The sequence below is a fragment of the Gastrolobium bilobum genome, unplaced genomic scaffold (genome assembly GCF_033153095.1).
Source record: "Gastrolobium bilobum isolate Gb01-03AN ecotype WA unplaced genomic scaffold, APGP_CSIRO_Gbil_v1 utg30383, whole genome shotgun sequence".
In the NCBI taxonomy this organism is placed as follows: Eukaryota; Viridiplantae; Streptophyta; class Magnoliopsida; order Fabales; family Fabaceae; genus Gastrolobium; species Gastrolobium bilobum.
The window spans coordinates 94,494-112,450 of NW_026896919.1; the positions used below are offsets into that span (position 1 = coordinate 94,494).

The 17,957-nt window shown below is 37.5% G+C and overlaps 1 protein-coding gene and 1 non-coding gene across 4 annotated transcripts; both read left to right on the forward strand.

The window, feature by feature from the left end:
* Nucleotides 1-2,517: 2,517 nt before the first annotated feature.
* LOC133302818 (probable protein phosphatase 2C 4) lies at nucleotides 2,518-5,382 on the forward strand. Of its 3 annotated transcripts, none has more exons than XM_061502644.1 (5): nucleotides 2,518-3,543; nucleotides 3,607-4,035; nucleotides 4,131-4,244; nucleotides 4,784-5,048; nucleotides 5,179-5,382. In XM_061502644.1, exons 1-5 carry the CDS (start codon nucleotides 2,518-2,520, stop codon nucleotides 5,298-5,300), a joined length of 1,956 nt encoding a protein of 651 aa, XP_061358628.1. In that variant the 3' UTR covers nucleotides 5,301-5,382. The 3 variants fall into 3 exon arrangements, with proteins under 3 accessions (XP_061358628.1, XP_061358626.1, XP_061358625.1); XM_061502642.1 differs by having other exon boundaries at nucleotides 2,518-3,437; nucleotides 3,483-4,035; XM_061502641.1 differs by having other exon boundaries at nucleotides 2,518-4,035.
* A 10,946-nt stretch (nucleotides 5,383-16,328) lies between these two features.
* Nucleotides 16,329-16,433, forward strand: LOC133302825 (small nucleolar RNA R71). The gene has a single exon (XR_009750388.1). It is a non-coding gene; the product is annotated as a small nucleolar RNA R71 (small nucleolar RNA).
* The last annotated feature ends 1,524 nt before the right edge of the window (nucleotides 16,434-17,957 follow it).

Consider the following 17,957-nt stretch of genomic DNA (forward strand, 5'->3'; position numbering starts at 1 on the left):
TAGAAAAAAGAACCTTCTGATTGGTTGATGCCAGATTTTTTTTAGATATGTAATATATACAGGGGTTATTCATTCCTTACCCTTCCTTCCAGAGTGGCGTTGTATTTCGAAAGCAATCATGTACCTAAACCATTTACCTATGCTACATGGTCTCATGAAAAGGTACAGTGATTTTAAATGCCATGGGTCAAACTTTTATATGTTATAATCACAGGAGAATTGTTATATTTTACGAAGATTATTACATGAAAAGTCAGACTTCTGAATTGCTGATTTTTATTCAAACAACGAAGTCATGTATCCTGATTCGAGGACAAATCATTCAGTTTTTTTCTTAATAACTTTAATAATAAGTAATGTTGATCTGTACATCTATTTTGTGTGTGTTTATGCTCAAAAATTAATATAAGATATATTTTGTATTTTTTTTTAGGAACGTATATTTTCTTAATACCTTTTTAATATAAACTTTATCGTATATATAATAAATGACATAAATATCTTAATAAAAAACTTAAACATGCGAGTTTATAAATGTCGCCAAAATTTTGACTTTATTGGTTTGATATCGTAAATATCTCAATTATCTTGTTGTTAATGCTTGATTGAAATCATAAAATGTAATAAAGAAAACAGTGAAAGATGTTCCATTCCGTCAAGGAATTGCTTATAAGGATAAATTCTTTGACTTAGTAAGGTGACAATATATATACTATGAAAGAAAATGTGCTCACAAAACACTACAAGCAAAGTGCAAAACACTGTTTTTACTTTTACAAATATTTTTTAAATAAATTTAATTATTGATGGAAATTGACCAAAGTGCCTACTTGAAAAGAATATATATAGGCATTTACGTATAGATACATTTTTTTTTCACGCTCTGTATAATACTTCTACGAGGTCAATTTATAATTTCGTTTAACAGTTTTAATAATAAATTTCTAACCTACACTATCTTCGCTTATAGTGTATTTATTAAATTACCAAGTTTAACAAAGAAAAAAGAAAGTATACCTTTCGTCCCAAAAATCATCAAAGACATGAAAAAAATAATATTGCTCATACTTATTAACTATGATGCACGGATACTGACACGGGACACGACACGACACGCCGATACGTTAATTCTAAAAAATGTCATATTTCCACACATTGGGACACATTTTGATATTAAATAAAATTTTTAATATATATAATATAATTTATATTTAATACATATAAAAATCTATAATAAGTCATATAACCGATCAAATATTTAAATTTCATAAAATAAATATAAATATAAATAATTTTTCGTACTTTGTTAATTATTCATGTCAAACTTCATAATAGAAAAAAATTAATTTATAAATTAAATTTTTTATATTTAGTTAATAAAATTAAATTAAGATTAAAAAAAAACGTGTTCGAGCGTTGACCGCGTGTCCAAAAAAATTAACTGTGTGTCAGAAAAACGTGTCAGAACGTGTCGGAGAGTTGACTGTGTGTCTCCAAATGTTGACCGCATGTCGAACGCGTGTCCAAATATGTCTGAGCGTGTCCGTGTCGAATACGTGTCCGTGTCCGACACCCAAAATTTTGAAAATTTTCATGTCCGTGTTTGGTAGCTTATTAAGACATTGTCTTAAAATACATATATATTTTTTCACATTTACTCTTAATTATGAGACCTTATTCTGTTAAAAGTAGATGTACACTAAATATTATTCCATTTGAAATGTCAACAGCAATGTTGAATAGCATATTCAACGAAAGTAATGGCCCGCATTTGTCAAATTATCCAAATATTCAGACTGTGTAGAGTGATTTCACCGTTATCATTATCCAACCACCACTCCATCATCTCACCATAACACATTCATTGAAGTATAGCAAAGTGTTTCTGTTGATGTTTAGTTTTTATTTTATTTTTCAAACAACTCTTGGGAAATCAGAGTTGGCAATTTGCTCTCTTGGATCGAACGGTGATCGTGGCACGTTTATCAAGGTTCACTTTTTAAAAAAAAAAAATTTATTTTTATTTTTTGACCTTTCTACATGTTGACTTTATAATCCTCACCCAGGGTTGATTGTAATTTCACATTCTTTTGTACCGCACCCAAACGAAAACAATCCTCAGGCAGCGTGTGATGTGGTGTGGGGCACACTAAAATCATTCACCAATGGTCCCAGATCTTGTCCACTTGAGGCAGAGCGTGTGTCTCACGCTCCCCAAGAAAGGTTAGTTGACGAATAATCATTCACCTTTGAGTTTTACTTAAGCTATAAAGCATTGTCAACGCCCCACCCCAAAACATCATTAACTTTGTTTTCTTAATAAGAAAACGAAACCGAACATTTTCTTATTTCAAGAAAAAACTCTTTTCCCAAAGTCAACGCCTCTCTTCTTCTCTCAACTTCAGCTTCTTTTTCTTCACCTTCTCTTTCTCTCTCCTATGCTTCCCATCTACAACTATCTGCTATGAACACTCGGTTACACTAGTTAGCGTTGTTAGTTACATCTCTGTTGCTGCGATGGGTAACGGTTTACGGAAGCTAACGGTGTGCTTCACCGGCGGTAACCGGAAGCAGGACATAACGGTTTTGATAACGGAGCCACTCGACGAGGGACACGGGCACTCTTTCTGCTACGTTAGGCCCGACCCGACCCGTTTATCTTCTTCGAAAGTTCACTCGGAGGAAACGACGACGTTCCGAACAATCTCCGGCGCGTCCGTGAGTGCGAACACATCCACTCCTCTCTCCACGGCGTTGGTGGATTTGTACTCGTATGGCTCCATTGATAGAGCTGCGGCTTTCGAGAGTTCAACCTCGTTCGCTTCGCTTCCTCTTCAACCAATCCCAAGGAACCTCATGAACTCGGGTCCCTTCTCGGGAAATCTCGGTGGAATTCCCGGGTCGGGTCCTATGGAGCGAGGGTTCATGTCGGGTCCGATCGAGCGTGGATTCATGTCGGGTCCTATCGATCGCGGGTTGTTCTCGGGTCCGATTGAAAAGGGTAGCTCCGATCAGTTTCAGAGAAGCTTTTCTCATGGGGGTTTCGCTTTGAGCCCCAGAACGAAGAAGGGTCGATGGTTTCAGTTTCTTCAGAGGGCAATTTCGAAGACCTTATCGATCAAAAGGGTTAAAGTTAAAGATCTGGAATGGATTATTGGGGCGGAGAAACAGCATAACGAGAATCTGACTGTGAGTAGCGTGAATTTTGGCAGCGATGGTAGCTTGGAAGATGATGATTCCATGGAAAGTCAGAATCTTCATTGGGCACAAGGGAAAGCAGGGGAGGACCGTGTTCATGTCGTGGTATCCGATGAGCACGGTTGGGTTTTCGTGGGAATCTATGATGGCTTCAATGGTCCTGATGCTCCTGATTACCTCCTTTCGAATCTTTACCCCGCCGTGCACAAAGAATTGAAGGGGTTGTTGTGGGATGATGGGTCAAATGAGAATTTTGAAATGCGAGATTCGTTGTTGCCGAGCAGTGATAGTGAGAATGATAGTGATAGTGATTTGAGGAAGAGAGGAGATGCTTGTTCTCACTGTGTTGAGCCAGAGAATCATCCGTGCACAAGTGGGGCTGATGCGAATTTTGATCCTATTTTGAAGAGAAAGTATCTAGAACTTGATACAAGATTAAAGGAGCAACTGAATCGATGTGTTGGGACCAGCGCAATTAATCACTCAGAAGTGTTGGAAGCACTTTCTCAGGCTCTGAGGAAAACAGAAGAGTCTTATTTGGATGTTGCGGATAAGATGGTCATGGAAAACCCTGAGCTGGCGTTGATGGGTTCATGTGTTCTTGTAATGTTGATGAAAGGGGAGGATGTTTACGTGTTGAATGTAGGTGATAGTAGAGCTGTGCTAGCTCAAAAGGCTGAGCCTGATTATTGGCTTGGGAAAATAAGGCAGGACTTGGAGAGGATCAATGAAGAAACAATGAATGATCTTGAATCGTGGGATGGTGATGGGACAAACTTGGTTCCTAGTCTAAGTGCGTTTCAGCTAACCAAGGATCATAGTACTAACGTGGAAGAAGTAAGTTGTTTACCTCAATTTGACTGTTTCGAGCAGAGTTGCATTCATCTGCTTTTTATCTTGATAGAAAAAGTTCCTCATTTTTTCCATTTCAGGAAGTCCAGAGAATAAGAAAAGAACACCCGGATGATGCTTGTGCAGTGGTAAATGATCGTGTTAAGGGTTCTCTGAAGGTTACCCGAGCATTCGGTGCTGGATTTCTCAAACAGGTTGGTATATGTTAGTCCATGTGTATTAATATCCATATAATATCTAAATGTATATATCCTGCAGTTATCTGCAGTTCAGTTACATTTTTTCCCCATGTTATGTGAATGAATGTGAAGAAGTTTTGGAATAACATTATTATACCCTCTAACTAACCTAATCCTCGGATGAAACAAATTTTGCTACCACTAGTATGAGCTCTGATTCTGTGAAACAACTGGAGCCAGATGTGATTTTCTTAAGGAGAAAAAGTAATTAGTAAGAAACTGATTAATTTCCTTCCATTTCGATGATATTGGATTCCGAACATAACTGAGATGTGAACTTATCAATGGTAATGGTTATCAGAAATCGACCAAATTTTACAAACTACTTAAGGTTTTTTTTTGCTGAATACAAATAAGTGAATGCAGATTGTTTTAATACTTGGAAATGTCTCTAACTTTGTTCTTCATTTGATTATTGTTTCTTTTACTCCCCACTCTACAAGGGCCATTATTCTACATTTGCTTATTGCCGGTTACCTTTTGAACATTTGCAGCCTAAGTGGAACAATGCACTTTTGAAGATGTTTCGAATAGATTACATGGGAACTTCTCCTTATATAAACTGCCTACCATATCTAAAGCACCATAGATTAGGCCCAAAGGACAAATTTTTGATTTTATCCTCAGATGGGCTCTACCAATACTTGACAAACGAAGAAGCAGTAGCTAAAGTTGAGCTTTTCATTATGTTGCAACCTGAGGGAGACCCGGCTCAGCATTTGGTTGAAGAAGTACTATTTCGAGCCGCGAAGAAAGCTGGTATTACTTTTTTTTTTTTTTTTTGCCCCTGGTACAAACTATATAATTTTTTTTATTTAATAGATCACATAATTGCGCTTTAGAACCGAAAGGGTCGTGGTTGTACTAATTATTCTGTCTTAATCTTCAGGTTTGGACTTTCACGAGTTGCTTGAAATTCCACAGGGTGATAGACGTCGTTATCATGATGATGTTTCCATCATTGTTATTTCTTTCGAGGGAAGGATATGGAGATCCTGTGTACAAGTATAGTGAACTAAAAATTATGTTACATTTGAAAAAAAGTCAAAAAGGAAGGTGAGAGATACACTGCCGAAGGGTTGGGCTATAATTTTGCCCCTTCTATGAATCACCTTTTGTCAAATAGCAACCAAGTTCTGGGAGAGTGCCTGAGAGACTTAGTTGTGCAATTTAGTGGCTTTGATGAAAGTGAAAGTGTAAAAGCTGGATTTGTTTATTATAACTCAGTCTCACATAGAATTGTAATTTTTTTTTAATAAAAGTCATTTCTTAAAAACTATTTGTCGTGCATAAAGCTTTTTGAAGTTCTGGTTGGCATCATGTGGTAGAGCTAGTCATTCGTTTGTGCATAGCATATGTCTTAATGTGTTATGAATAAAAAGTTTGAGTTGAGAATATGTGTCTTTTCATCAGTCACCAATAAGTGTCATCCAAATCGTGACTCAACATTTTTTATAAATATAAAGTGAAACAGATTTTTCGGGATTCTAATTTTTTTTTTCTACTGATTTTTTTAACATTTATGTACATATTTACATTCTCATGTTCCATTGCAATTCTTCAAATATTGGGTTACGTGGAGGGGTCTTGATTGGCTATTTCGGGCTATGTTTGCATTTTCAATTTGACGTGGATCGAGAACTATTTGTAAGAGGTTATGCGAGCATTCTTTTTTGTGTCGCACTATAGGGGCGTTTGATAGAGGAGAATTTTTTTTAATCGGGAATATCAGTTTTCAGAAATATGATAAAAATATTCAATTTACGATAATATCCAAAAATTAAAAATTTAAAAAAATTCAGTTTCCCGAAAATCTTGTAAAATACTAGCTACCAAATACTCCATATATTCTTTCAGCAAAATTGTCTTCTTATCTTCTTCCCTTCCCAGAGTTCAATTCAAAAAAGATTCTTATGTCTATTTTATTTCAAATAAGAAACAGATATCAAGTGGTATTTTGTATTCCCCACTCAGTACATCAAAATCAATTTTAAAATTTGATTTTGACCTTAGCTGTCTACTTCCATTTTTTCATAAGAGTTTACATTTATAAACAGTGAATCTCGGTATATGTGAGTTGTATGAATCGATCAGATTAAACTTTGACTTCAAGCACAGGTCACTATGCAATTCCTATACCAGCTGTAACACCCTATTGGAAGCCCCAAGAGGATGATTGGATCAATATGAACTTTGATGGAGCATGTAATAGTGAGGGTAGGGCGGCGAGTTGCGGTGGACAACTGAGGGACACCAATGATGTTTGGATTGTAGGATATGCAGTTTTTCTGGGATATACCAATCCCCTTGATGCTGAGCTCAATGGAATACTTCTAGGTATGCAGGTGGCTTGGGAGGCAAGTGTGAGGAGGCTCATAGTGGAAAGGGATGCTACAAATGCTTTAGCAATCTTGGACAGAAGTGGTGCAACAGCAAGAGACTCTACAGTGATAAAAGAGATATGTGAGTGGCTAAAGAAGGATTGGGGGATAAAGAAAAGTCATTCCCCTGGTCAAAATAATGATTGTGCTCATTTGCTAGCAAAGTCTGCACTATCTAATGTTCGAGAAAGGAGAATTATAAAGGAACCACCTCTTCATGTGAGGCATAGGCTGTTGTTAGAGGCTAGGGATGGTAGAGGTATCTCCACCCCTGGATAGTTTTTTTTTCCTGTTTGCTGGGCTAGTGCCCTCCTATTGTACCAAAAAAAAAAAAGTCTCATGGACTACAATATCCCTAACCTGTTTAATTAGAAAAGGGCATATGATTAAATATTTGATCATGGGTTAAATTAAGTAAAAGACCTAATTAAATAAATTAGGGTTACTTTTGAGGTAAAAAGTATAGTCAATGAAATTTTTTGGGTAAAAATGTGTGGAGAAAAAATTACCCAGAATACAAAATTAAAGTTAAGAATATGACAGAAAAAATATTCTAGTTCATTGGGTAAAGTTTGGTATTGAATGGAGGTGTGTAGATAGATAAGTTGTTACCCAGTTAAAGCAACTTAACTTTACAAACCGTGATTCCTTTATATTTCTTTTCCTTCCTACGATGTCTTTCCTCGTCTCTTTCTCCTGGTGTTGTGCAATTTGTAATCAATTAAATCTACCACACAAATACGCAAGTACACGTGTCACAAGTAATAAAGGGATGTGTGAGTCCAAGTATCGTTCCCATGGAGATAAGTATAAAGTGTCAGCTATTAAAGTAAAGAAAATAGGAAAATATTGATTTTGATGATTGGATTTATAAAATAAAAGACAATTAAAAATAAGAAAACAATAAACTAAATTTAAAGGTGTTAAGATGATGGATGAGATATAGGTTAGGTTCAATTTCCCTGATACAGCAATACTGAAACAATGCTTTAACAATGCTATATCAATGTTTAACTAGTAACCGAACACTAAGATATGCTGAGGCTTTTGGCCAACCTAACATATATACCCAATAACTAATTCCCACATCTCTATGGCCAAACTAATTATTGAATTGTTAAAGTTAAAGTTCAAAGGCTATGTGGTGTGAATAATCTCTCTACCCACAACTTAATCAAGTTAACTTTAACCTAATTAATCCACACAATTCAACAAGGGTCTGGATTCGGAAATCTCTCGGCCCCAACCTCTTCAATATCACATATGTATCTCTCGACATGCACACATGAATAAGAATAAGCAAACTCGTTGAATAACTAATTAAACATTAATAAAAGCAAAGTTTAGGCATACATCTCAATGTTACAGCATAGGTACTTTATCACCTAACCTATAGAGAAAATTAGCTCATAATGGAATTAAATAAAACAGAGAAAAGGAAGAAAGAACTCATTGGAAAACAGAAAAGAAGATGAAAATGAATGTTGTTGTAAAACTTCGTCACGGTCTTGCTCCAGCAGCTCTTCCTCCTCGAAGAATCTTACTTTCTCTCTCTAAAATGTCCCTTTGACTTCTCAGCCTCTTTCTAACTTCATCTAACCTCCTTCTGTAAACCCTCGGATCTACCTTCGAACCTCTTGAATCTGTGGGGGAATTCACTTTAAATAGATAAAGTGGTTGGATTATTAGGTCTTAGGTTTGGGAGTGAGATTCCTTGAATCGTGTTGCTACAGCCTTATCTTATTCCTATTTTCTTGGGCTGTTGGCACTTGATTGGATAAGATCTTGATTTTCTTGTGCCAATATTGTTATGGACTAGGTACGAGTTTGTTGTCCTTGATCCTTGCGATTTTAGGATAAGAATCAGTCTTCAAGAGCGCTTTTGATCCTTCCTTGTTGGTGTCTTTTCCAATTGTTGGGTAATAACTAACTTTTGAATTTTGAAAATTTAGTTGTTCCCTTGTCCACGCTGTCATGCTGTACCGATTGTTATATCATTATTTCGTCAGCTTCTCTGCTACATCATTCTGACGTCAACTTTTTCTGCAAAGATAAACACTCAACAAGTCATCTATTCTTATACAAAATCAAGGAATATTGTCTCATTTTCCATAGTTAGTCATCTCAAAGCACTTAGTCATGAATATGCAACATTTAGCTTAATTATCATGCAAACAAGACAACTTATATGGAATTTATGCAACAAATTCATCAATAAAATACCAAATTAACTCTCATTTGGGAGAGTTAACACACTCCAAACTCAAAACGTTGCTCGTCCTCGAGTAACAAAGAAGAAACTGATTAATTGGCCTGCATAAATTCAGTAGCATAATTGCAACAATGACTATTATTGAGATGAGCAGTTCTGATGTAGCATTCCAACAACAATGTACACGTGAGAGTTGCTTTTCAACCTTGGCTTACACTTCCACTTTGGGACCTTTGTTAGCTTGACTTCTCTTGGCTTTTTGCTTCTGGAGTATTGAGTGTGTGTGTGAAGAACTTCCTTGTTGGCTTGATCCACTTGAGAGTATCAAACTAAGAATCATAAGACTTAGTTGCCGTATCCATACTTTGCCAATCAAATCCTATGTGCAGAGAATTGAAGGAACGAGTGTCCACCTTGCTTTCTTTTGACTTTGGCTCCCTCTTTTATTTTTGTGAGCTTTACTCATGTGCATTGGCACTTATTTTATTTTTTTTACCTTTAACTTGATTTTTCTTTTTGAGGGGCTTTCTTTTTCACTTGTGCTTTTGCACTTGATTTAGCTCGGCTTCTTTCACCCTTATAGCCTTCAAGACTTACTCATATGGTAAGATTCAAATCCATCAAACCTTGAATCCTAAGTCCTCATCCGTAATCAACTCTTTCGGCTTCTCTTACTTTCAAGTTAATCCTTTGTGCTTGAGTGTTCAATGACTCCAGTTGCCTTCTGCCTTGTTCAATTCAGCCTCCAATTTATAATTTCATTGCATTTAAAGTTAAAGAGCACTTACTCTCATTCAACGTAACTACTACTATCCTGCTACAGTAAAAAAGATCATAACAACATAGATAAAAATGCAATCTGTTTTACCTTATTGATGCATCATTATTCTAAAACTTTTTGTTACTCTTTATTTAGGCTTTTTCCAACTCTTTTTCTTTATTCTCATGCTATAATGTATAACCTAACTTCTTTATTCAAACTAAACTGAAAAGTAAATTTACCGAATTTAAAATTCTAACTAGCTAGCAAACATGTTCCTCTTTTTTCATTAATTTCCTAAGTGATGCAAGAGATTACACATAGCAAAAAGAAAATAAAAGAGCAATACAACCTAGATGTTTCCTTCTTCTAAATTAGAACTATTACAAGTTATGATATAGTCTTCATCTTTCTCTTCTTCGTCTGAGGGGTTCTCTTCCATGTCATCATCTTTTTGTTCGACCACCTCTTCCATTTCTTCTTCGTGTTCTCCTTCATCATCATTCCCTTGCTGCATTGGCATTGCTACATCAGAGGCTTGAGGTGCAAAGTTGAGAAATCCCAACTGACCCAAAACAAATTTGTCCATTTCTTTTAACTTGTTCATCACAAGTTTTCTTGTCTTCAATTGGTCTTTCTCTATCTTCTGCAGCCTCTTATCAATTTTCCCCCAAATTTTAGCACCTTCAGCAGGTGGTGCTGTGTCATCATTTTTGTGGGGAGTTGTAGTAGCACTGCTTTGTGCTAACTCCTCAGCCTTCTTTGATATTCTCTTTGCAGCAGCATGGGAGATTTCTTCATTCATTTTGATTTTCTCCTCTTTATCTCCAATTTGTACATTGGCTTCCCTGCACAAACGTGTTATTAAACCTGGAAACCACAAGTAACCACTGTCAGCCTTGGCACAAGCCAAGATTTCAGAATGTATAATTTGGCCTACATCAATAAGCCTTCCATCCAACAAACAACAGAGCAAGACTGCTCTATCTTTTGAAACTGTCTCAGTGTGAGATGTGGGCATCAATTTATTTTTCAGAAAATGATACCACACTCTAGCCACAGGATTAAGTGTGGTTCTTGAAAAAGACATGTGTTGTTGGGGTGTCACGGTCTATTCAGTTCCAGACCTACAACATTCATCCAGTACTTCTTACAACTTTTCTTGATCAAAGGTGTCCTTCCACTCATAAAACTCGTCCACCACCTTGGCCAAGTCATAAATCTTTCGGATAGAGGCAGCGCTGAATGATACAACTTTACCTCTTACTTCTACCTTTGAAGGTCTTCCTTGGGGCATATTGGCATAGAACTCTCGGACAATGGGGAGTACACCATCTTGCTCATGTAAACAGAAAGTTCTCCATTGGTGAGCCTCGATGATGACTGAAACGTAGGATGGATAGGCATTGGAGTCAAGAAAGTCCTTGACAAAACCCTTGTCTGGTGATGGTGACCTCTTGAGCATGATCTCATGCCTCTGCATTGCTCTTTCGGTAGAAAAGGAGGGGATTGGTTCTGATTGAGAGCTTCTCCCACTGGTCCTTGCCCTAATTTTGCCACTTCGAGTACTTGGGGCCTCCATTGTTCCACTCCAAACTCAGTTTGGTTGCCTCGAGTGAAAGAAAGAAAGAAATATAGTTGGGGGACTCCAAACTCAAGCCTTTGCTATGGCTTGAGTTCTTGCAAGAAGGTTCTTAAAATTGGAATTATAGAAGAGATAATATTTACTCAGAAAATCAGTACAAACACGATAATGAAGGTAGAAAATATAGAACCTGGTTTTTATAGCAGGGTGAATGTGCACATGGGTCACAACAGTTCACTGTTTGTGGCTGGGTGAATTGGACGGTGCTGCATCATGATGTGCGTACGATTCTGACAGCTGTGTCGTTTCATCCATTCCTTGCATTTTAAATTGTTGCATTGTTACAGCTTCAGTGATGATGTGGCAGCCTCTAAAAATCTTACCGTTGGTCCTGCTGTACATCATAATGACTTTAATATCTGCATCTGAATTGGGCCTAAAGCTTGCTTGGCCAGATTCTTTTATTCCAACCCAATTGCTATGGGTTTTCCTTGTTTTCCCATGACCTTGTGCTGTAGCCCGAGTTCTTATATATTTTTTTTTTTGTTTTTAATGGGTATCAACACCCTTTCTCTCCCTGCAAAACATCTTAGTTTGGCATTTTCATACGCATTCATTCTGAACTCATCCAATTCATTTAGCTGTAGCATTCTCTTCTGTCCAGCTACTTGTTCATCCAGATTCAGCTTTGATATAGCCCAGTATGTTTTATGCTCTAACTCAACAGGTAGATGACATGCTTTGCCATAGACAGTTCTGTATGGAGATGCACCTAATGCTGTCTCATAAGCAGTCCTATATGCCCATAGTGAGTCATCTAATCTGAATGACCAATCCTTCCTTGAAGGATTTACCACCTTCTCCAAGATCCTCTTGATTTCTCTATAGGACACTTCAACTTGCCCACTGGTCTGAGGGTGGTATGCTGTAGCAATCCTGTGTTTCACTCCATATTTTGCCAAAAGATGTTCAAATTGCTTGCTACAAAAATGACTTCCTTCATCACTTATGATTGCTCTTGGTGTGCCAAATCTTGTGAAGATATTCTTTTTGAGGAACTTCCAAACCACTTTGGAGTCATTGGTGGGTAATGCTGCTGCTTCTACCCATTTGGAGACGTAGTCCACTGCCACCAAGATATATTGATTTCCAAACGAAGGTGGGAATGGTCCCATGAAATCTAGCCCCCCAAATGTCAAATAGTTCAACTTCCAAGATAGGATTGAGAGGCATTTCATGTCTCCTTGATACTTTTCCGGTTCTTTGGCACCTATCACAACTTGAAACAAAAATATGTGAGTCTTTAAATAAAGAGGGCCAGTAAAAACCTGATTTCAGCACCTTTGCTGCTGTTCTGACTCCAGCATAGTGGCCACCATAGGGAGATGAGTGACAATGTTCAAGTATAGATTGCATCTCCTCTTCCGGCACACATATTCTTAAAATCTGATCTGGGCATCTCTTAAATAAGTATGGTTCATCCCAAAGATAATATTTACAGTCATGGATGAACCTCTTCCTTTGTTGCGAGTTCTTATGATTTGGCATTATTCCACTCACTAGAAAGTTTGCTATATCAGCGTACCATGGTGCTATAGCATAGTCAATAGCAAATAGCTGCTCATCTGGAATTCATCCTTCACTGGTTCTTCATCAACTTCTGACTTTCCATCATCTAGCCTTGATAGGTGGTCTGCAACTTGGTTCTTTGTGCCTTTTTTATCTTTAATCTCCAAATCAAACTCTTGAAGTAAAAGAATCCACCTTATCAATCTTGGCTTTGAGTCATTTTTGTCCACCAAGTATTTAATGGCTGCATGGTCAGTAAAAACAGTCACTTTAGCACCAAATAAATAAGATCTAAATTTTTCAAATGCAAAAACAATAGATAAAAGTTCTTTTTCAGTGACTGTATAATTAAATTATGCCCCTGTAAGCGTTTTGATAGCATAATAGATAGGATGGAATATCTTATTCTTTCTTTGACCAAGTACTACACCAATGGCACTTTCACTAGCATCACACATGATTTCAAATGGTGAAGTCCAATCGGGTGCAATAATTATGGGTGCTGTAACAAGCTTCTGCTTTAAGTGCTGCCTTGCATTGATCATCAACTATAAATGGGGTGTTCTGCTCCAGCAATCTGCATAGCGGTCTGGAAATTTTTAAGAAGTCCTTGATAAACCTCCTATAGAATCTAGCATGCCCCAAAAAACTTCTGATTCCTTTGACATTAACGGGTATGGGCAGCTTCTCAATCACGGGTATCTTTGCTCTATCAACTTCTAGTCCATCCTTTGATACTTTGTAACCCAAGACTATACCTTCTTTGACCATGAAATGACATTTCTCCCAATTCAGCACTAGGTTAGTCTCTTCACATCTTTTGAGTACCTTTGATAAATTCTCGAGACAAGATTCAAATGATTCTCCAAAAACCGAGAAATTATCCATGAATATTTCCACAATTTTCTATCATATCTGTGAATATTGCAATCATACACCTTTGGAAGGTGGCAGGTGCATTGCATGATCCAAATGGCATCCTTCTAAAGGCAAAGGTTCCATACGGGCAAGTAAATATGGTCTTGTCTTGATCTTCTGGTGCTACAGCAATCTAGTTGTAGCCTGAATATCCATCTAAAAAGTAATAGAACTCCTTCCCTGTAAGTCTATCCAACATTTGGTCAATTAATGGCAAGGGAAAGTGGTCTTTTCTTGTAGCATCATTCAGCTTCCTATAATCCTGTCATATTCTCCATCCGGTCACAGTTCTTATTGGTATAAGCTCATTTTTCTCATTCTTCACAACTGTGATTCCCCTTTTTCTTTGGCACACATTGCACAAGACTTATCCATTGGCTATCTGAAATAGGGTATATTACTCCTGCATCAAGCCATTTAATCACTTCTTTCTTGACAACTTCCTTCATTATAGGATTTAGCCTTCTTTGAGGTTGCACATTGCTGCTGTAACCTTCCTGCAACAATATTTTACGTGTGCAGAATGTAGGTCTAATTCCTTTTATGTCTGCAATGCTCCATCTGAGGGATGTTTTATGCTCCTTCAGTACTTGTAACAACTGCTCCGTTTCTGCATCAGAGAGAAAAGATGAAATAATAATAGGTAAAATATTTTCATCTCCTAAATATACATATTTAAGATACTGGGGCAGTGGTTTGAGCTCAAGGATAGGAGGTTCTTCTATAGATGGCTTGAGTGTCTTTATTACTCTTTCTCCAAGAGTCTCAAAGTGTCTCTCCTTGTATGGCCTTATTGGTTGTGAATCCATCCATGCAAGGCATTCCTTCATTTTCTCTTCATCTTCTGCACATTCCACTTCTATAGCAACATTCAGTGGTTCTGTCTCTGTTTGTTGCTTGAGTTGTTGTAGCAGAACCGCATCGATAGTGTCCATGCTAGCACATTTTTCCACTTGTTCAGGATACTTCATGGCTTTGAGTACATTGAATGTAACTCGCTCATCATTGACTCGCATAGTCAAGTCTCCTTTCTTAACATCAATCACTGCTCGTCCGGTGGCTAAGAATGCTCTTCCCAAAATGATGGGTACTTCCCTATCTGCTTCAAAGTCAAGAACAATAAAGTCAGCGGGAAAAATGAACTTATCCACTCTTACCAACACATCTTCGATTTTTCCTTCTGGATAAGTCAATGATCTATCAGCCATCAATAACGTGATAGTGGTTGGACGTGTTTCTCCTATTCCAAGCTTCCTGAAAATACTTTTAGGCATAAGGTTAATACTTAAACCAAAATCTAATAATGCATTGCCTACATATTGGTTACCAATAGTACAAGGAATAGTGAAACTCCATGGATCTTTTAGCTTTGGTGGTAACTTGTTGAGGGAGTATTGACTATTTTCTTGGGTGAGAGCTACTGTCTCATATTCCTCCAGCTTCTTTTTCTTTGCCAAAATGTCCTTCATAAATTTTGCATAACTTGGCATTTGCTCAAGAGCTTCAACCAAGGGTACATTAATGTGTAACTATTTGAGAACATCAAGGAACTTCTTGTACTGCTTATCATCAGTCTGCTTCTGTAATCTTTGAGGAAATGGAGGTGGTGGTCTTGTTGCTTTGCTGAAAGTCTGACCTTGTTGTGGTTTTGCTGTAGCAATATTCTCAGTGTTAGCAACTTGAGGTTCTTTGGGTTTATCATGATTTTCCACCTCTTCAGCAACTTTATATTCTTCATTCTGATTCAATGCTTTTTGCTTCTGCTCATGGTAGTTCTTTATGACTTCTGGTTATCTACGGCTTTACCACTCCGTAATGATATAACATTGACCTGTTCTTCTCCATTCTTCTTTGGGACTTCAGTATTGCTTGGCAAGGCTCCTTGAGGCCTACTTCTAAGTGCTTCTGCCAATTAACCCACTTGAGTCTCCAAATTCTTGATTGATGCAGCCTGATTATGAATTATAGCATCACTCCTTGTCATGTAATCTTTCAGCATACTTTCCAGCGTACTTGATGTATCAGCTTGCTGTCTGGGATGTTGTTGCTGTTGCGTGAATCCAGGAGCGTATGGAGCTTTATATGACCTTCTTGTTGTATCTGAGGACATTCGTTGCTGTCCTTGATGTTGTCCTTGAGAATGAGAAAGATTTGGGTGATTTCTCCATCCGGGATTATAGGTATTTGAATATGGATTGTTGTTCCTGTTGTAATTACCTATAAAACAAACAGATTGAGGGTTTTGTGGACAATTATCATAAACATGGGGACCATTACAGAAAACACATGATATAGCATCAGTTATGGCATTGACTGGTTGTGCTTTAGCTTCAGCAGACAGATTCAACGTCTTGATAGAGTTATTCAAAGCTGAAATCTGTGCTGACAATGCTGTTATAGCATCGAGTTCTAAAACTCCAGCAGCCTTCTTTGGTGTTGAACTTGATCTTTCAATAGGCCACTGATAGTTGTTGACTGCCATCCTCTCTAGTATTGCATATGCTTCTGTATATGTTTTTTTTCTAAAAGAGCTCCTCTAGATGATGCATCGACCATGCTCTTTGTTGTTCCATTAAGTCCATTGTAGAATGTCTCCATTTGAATCCATTCAGGAATGCCATGATTTGGGCACTTCCTCAACAGATCTTTGAATTTCTCCCAAGCCTCATAAAATGACTCTTCTTTCAATTGCTTGAAGGTTGAAATATCATTCCTGTATTGGGCTGCCTTCATGGAGGAAAGAACTTCAATAAAAACTTGTCCACTAACTCCTCCCAACTTCGGATTGATTATGGTTGTAAAGAATTCAACCATGCTTTAGCTTTGCTGGTGAGGGAACATGGGAACAACTTCAGCTTTAGAGCATTGGATGTAACTCCTCTGATCTTGAAAGTGTCTGCTACATCCATAAAATTTTTGAGGTGAGGGTCTTCACTAGGCAGTCCATTGAATTGACCAATGGTCTACAACATATTAAACATCACTGGCTTCAGCTCAAAGTGCTCTGCTGCTACATTAGGTTAAACGATTCCAGAATGCAAATTGTTGAGCGTAGGAATTGCATGCGCTCTGATTGGAATCTCAACTTGATCTGGACCTCCATTGTTATGTTCAGGTTTATCCTCTTCACCGTTTCTCAGCCTTTTAGCCATGTCAGGTATTGCTGTAGGATTGCTACGTCTTTGTCTTCTCCTTCTTGCTCGAAACGTTCTTTCAATCTCAAGACCAAAATCTGCTTCTTGCTCAGATGAAGAACTGCTCATAGGCTGTAATTAACAACTTGAAAACAGTAAGGAAGAAAGGTAAAGGATAGAAAAGAAAGAAAACTTCTTCACTAAAATAAAAACAAACTTTATAAAATTATCCCCTACAACGGCGCCAAAAACTTGTTGTGCAATTTGTAATCAATTAAATCTACCACACAAATACGCAAGTACACGTGTCACAAGTAATAAAGGAATGTGTGAGTCCAAGTATCGTTCCCATGGAGATAAGTATAAAGTGTGAGCTATTAAAGTAAAGAAAATAGGGAACTCGACTCTTCTGGTCCTCATTCCAAAAGTAAAGAGACCTGAAAGTGCTAAGCAGCTCAGACCAATCTCTTTGTGCAATGTCATTTATAAAATCCTCAGTAAAATTCTGGTTAACAGAATGAAGCCCCTAATGGAAGAGATGGTGTCTCCCTTCCAAGCTAGTTTTGTTCCTAAACGACATATCCAGGACAACATCATCATCACCCAAGAGCTGATCCATTCAATGCGTAGAATGAGAGGAAGAAAGTGTTTCATGGCAATTAAAATCGACTTGGAAAAGGCTTATGATATGTTAAATTGGGAGTTTGTTCGTAAAATTTTGGATGAAATTCAAATCCCACACTGGTTCACAAATATTATCATGAATTGTATCAACTCTGATAAGGTCTCAGTGCTTTGGAATGGAGCCATTGCAGGTGACTTCCTTCCTTCAAGAGGAGTTCGTCAGGGTGATCCTTTATCTCCCTACATTTTTGTTCTAGCCATGGAAAAATTGTCTCATCTCATTCAAGATGCGGTTGACAATAAGAGATGGAAGCCAATCTCCGTGGGATCAAAAGGTCCTAAGATAGCCCATCTGATGTTTGCTGATGATTTGATGTTGTTTGCAGAAGCTTCTCTAGATCAAATCAAAGTTATAGTGGATTGCTTGGAGACTTTTAGTTCAATGTCTGGCCTAAAGGTTAGTATTCCGAAATCTAGTATTTTTT

Excerpts from the sequence above, each read along its gene's own strand:
- LOC133302818 (XM_061502641.1), top strand. The coding sequence starts at position 2,518 with ATGGGTAACGGTTTACGGAAGCTAACGGTGTGCTTCACCGGCGGTAAC. Across the intron at positions 4,036-4,130 it reads ATAGTACTAACGTGGAAGAA|GAAGTCCAGAGAATAAGAAA; the intron begins GTAAGTTGTTTA and ends TTTCCATTTCAG. Across the intron at positions 5,049-5,178 it reads TCGAGCCGCGAAGAAAGCTG|GTTTGGACTTTCACGAGTTG; the intron begins GTATTACTTTTT and ends CTTAATCTTCAG.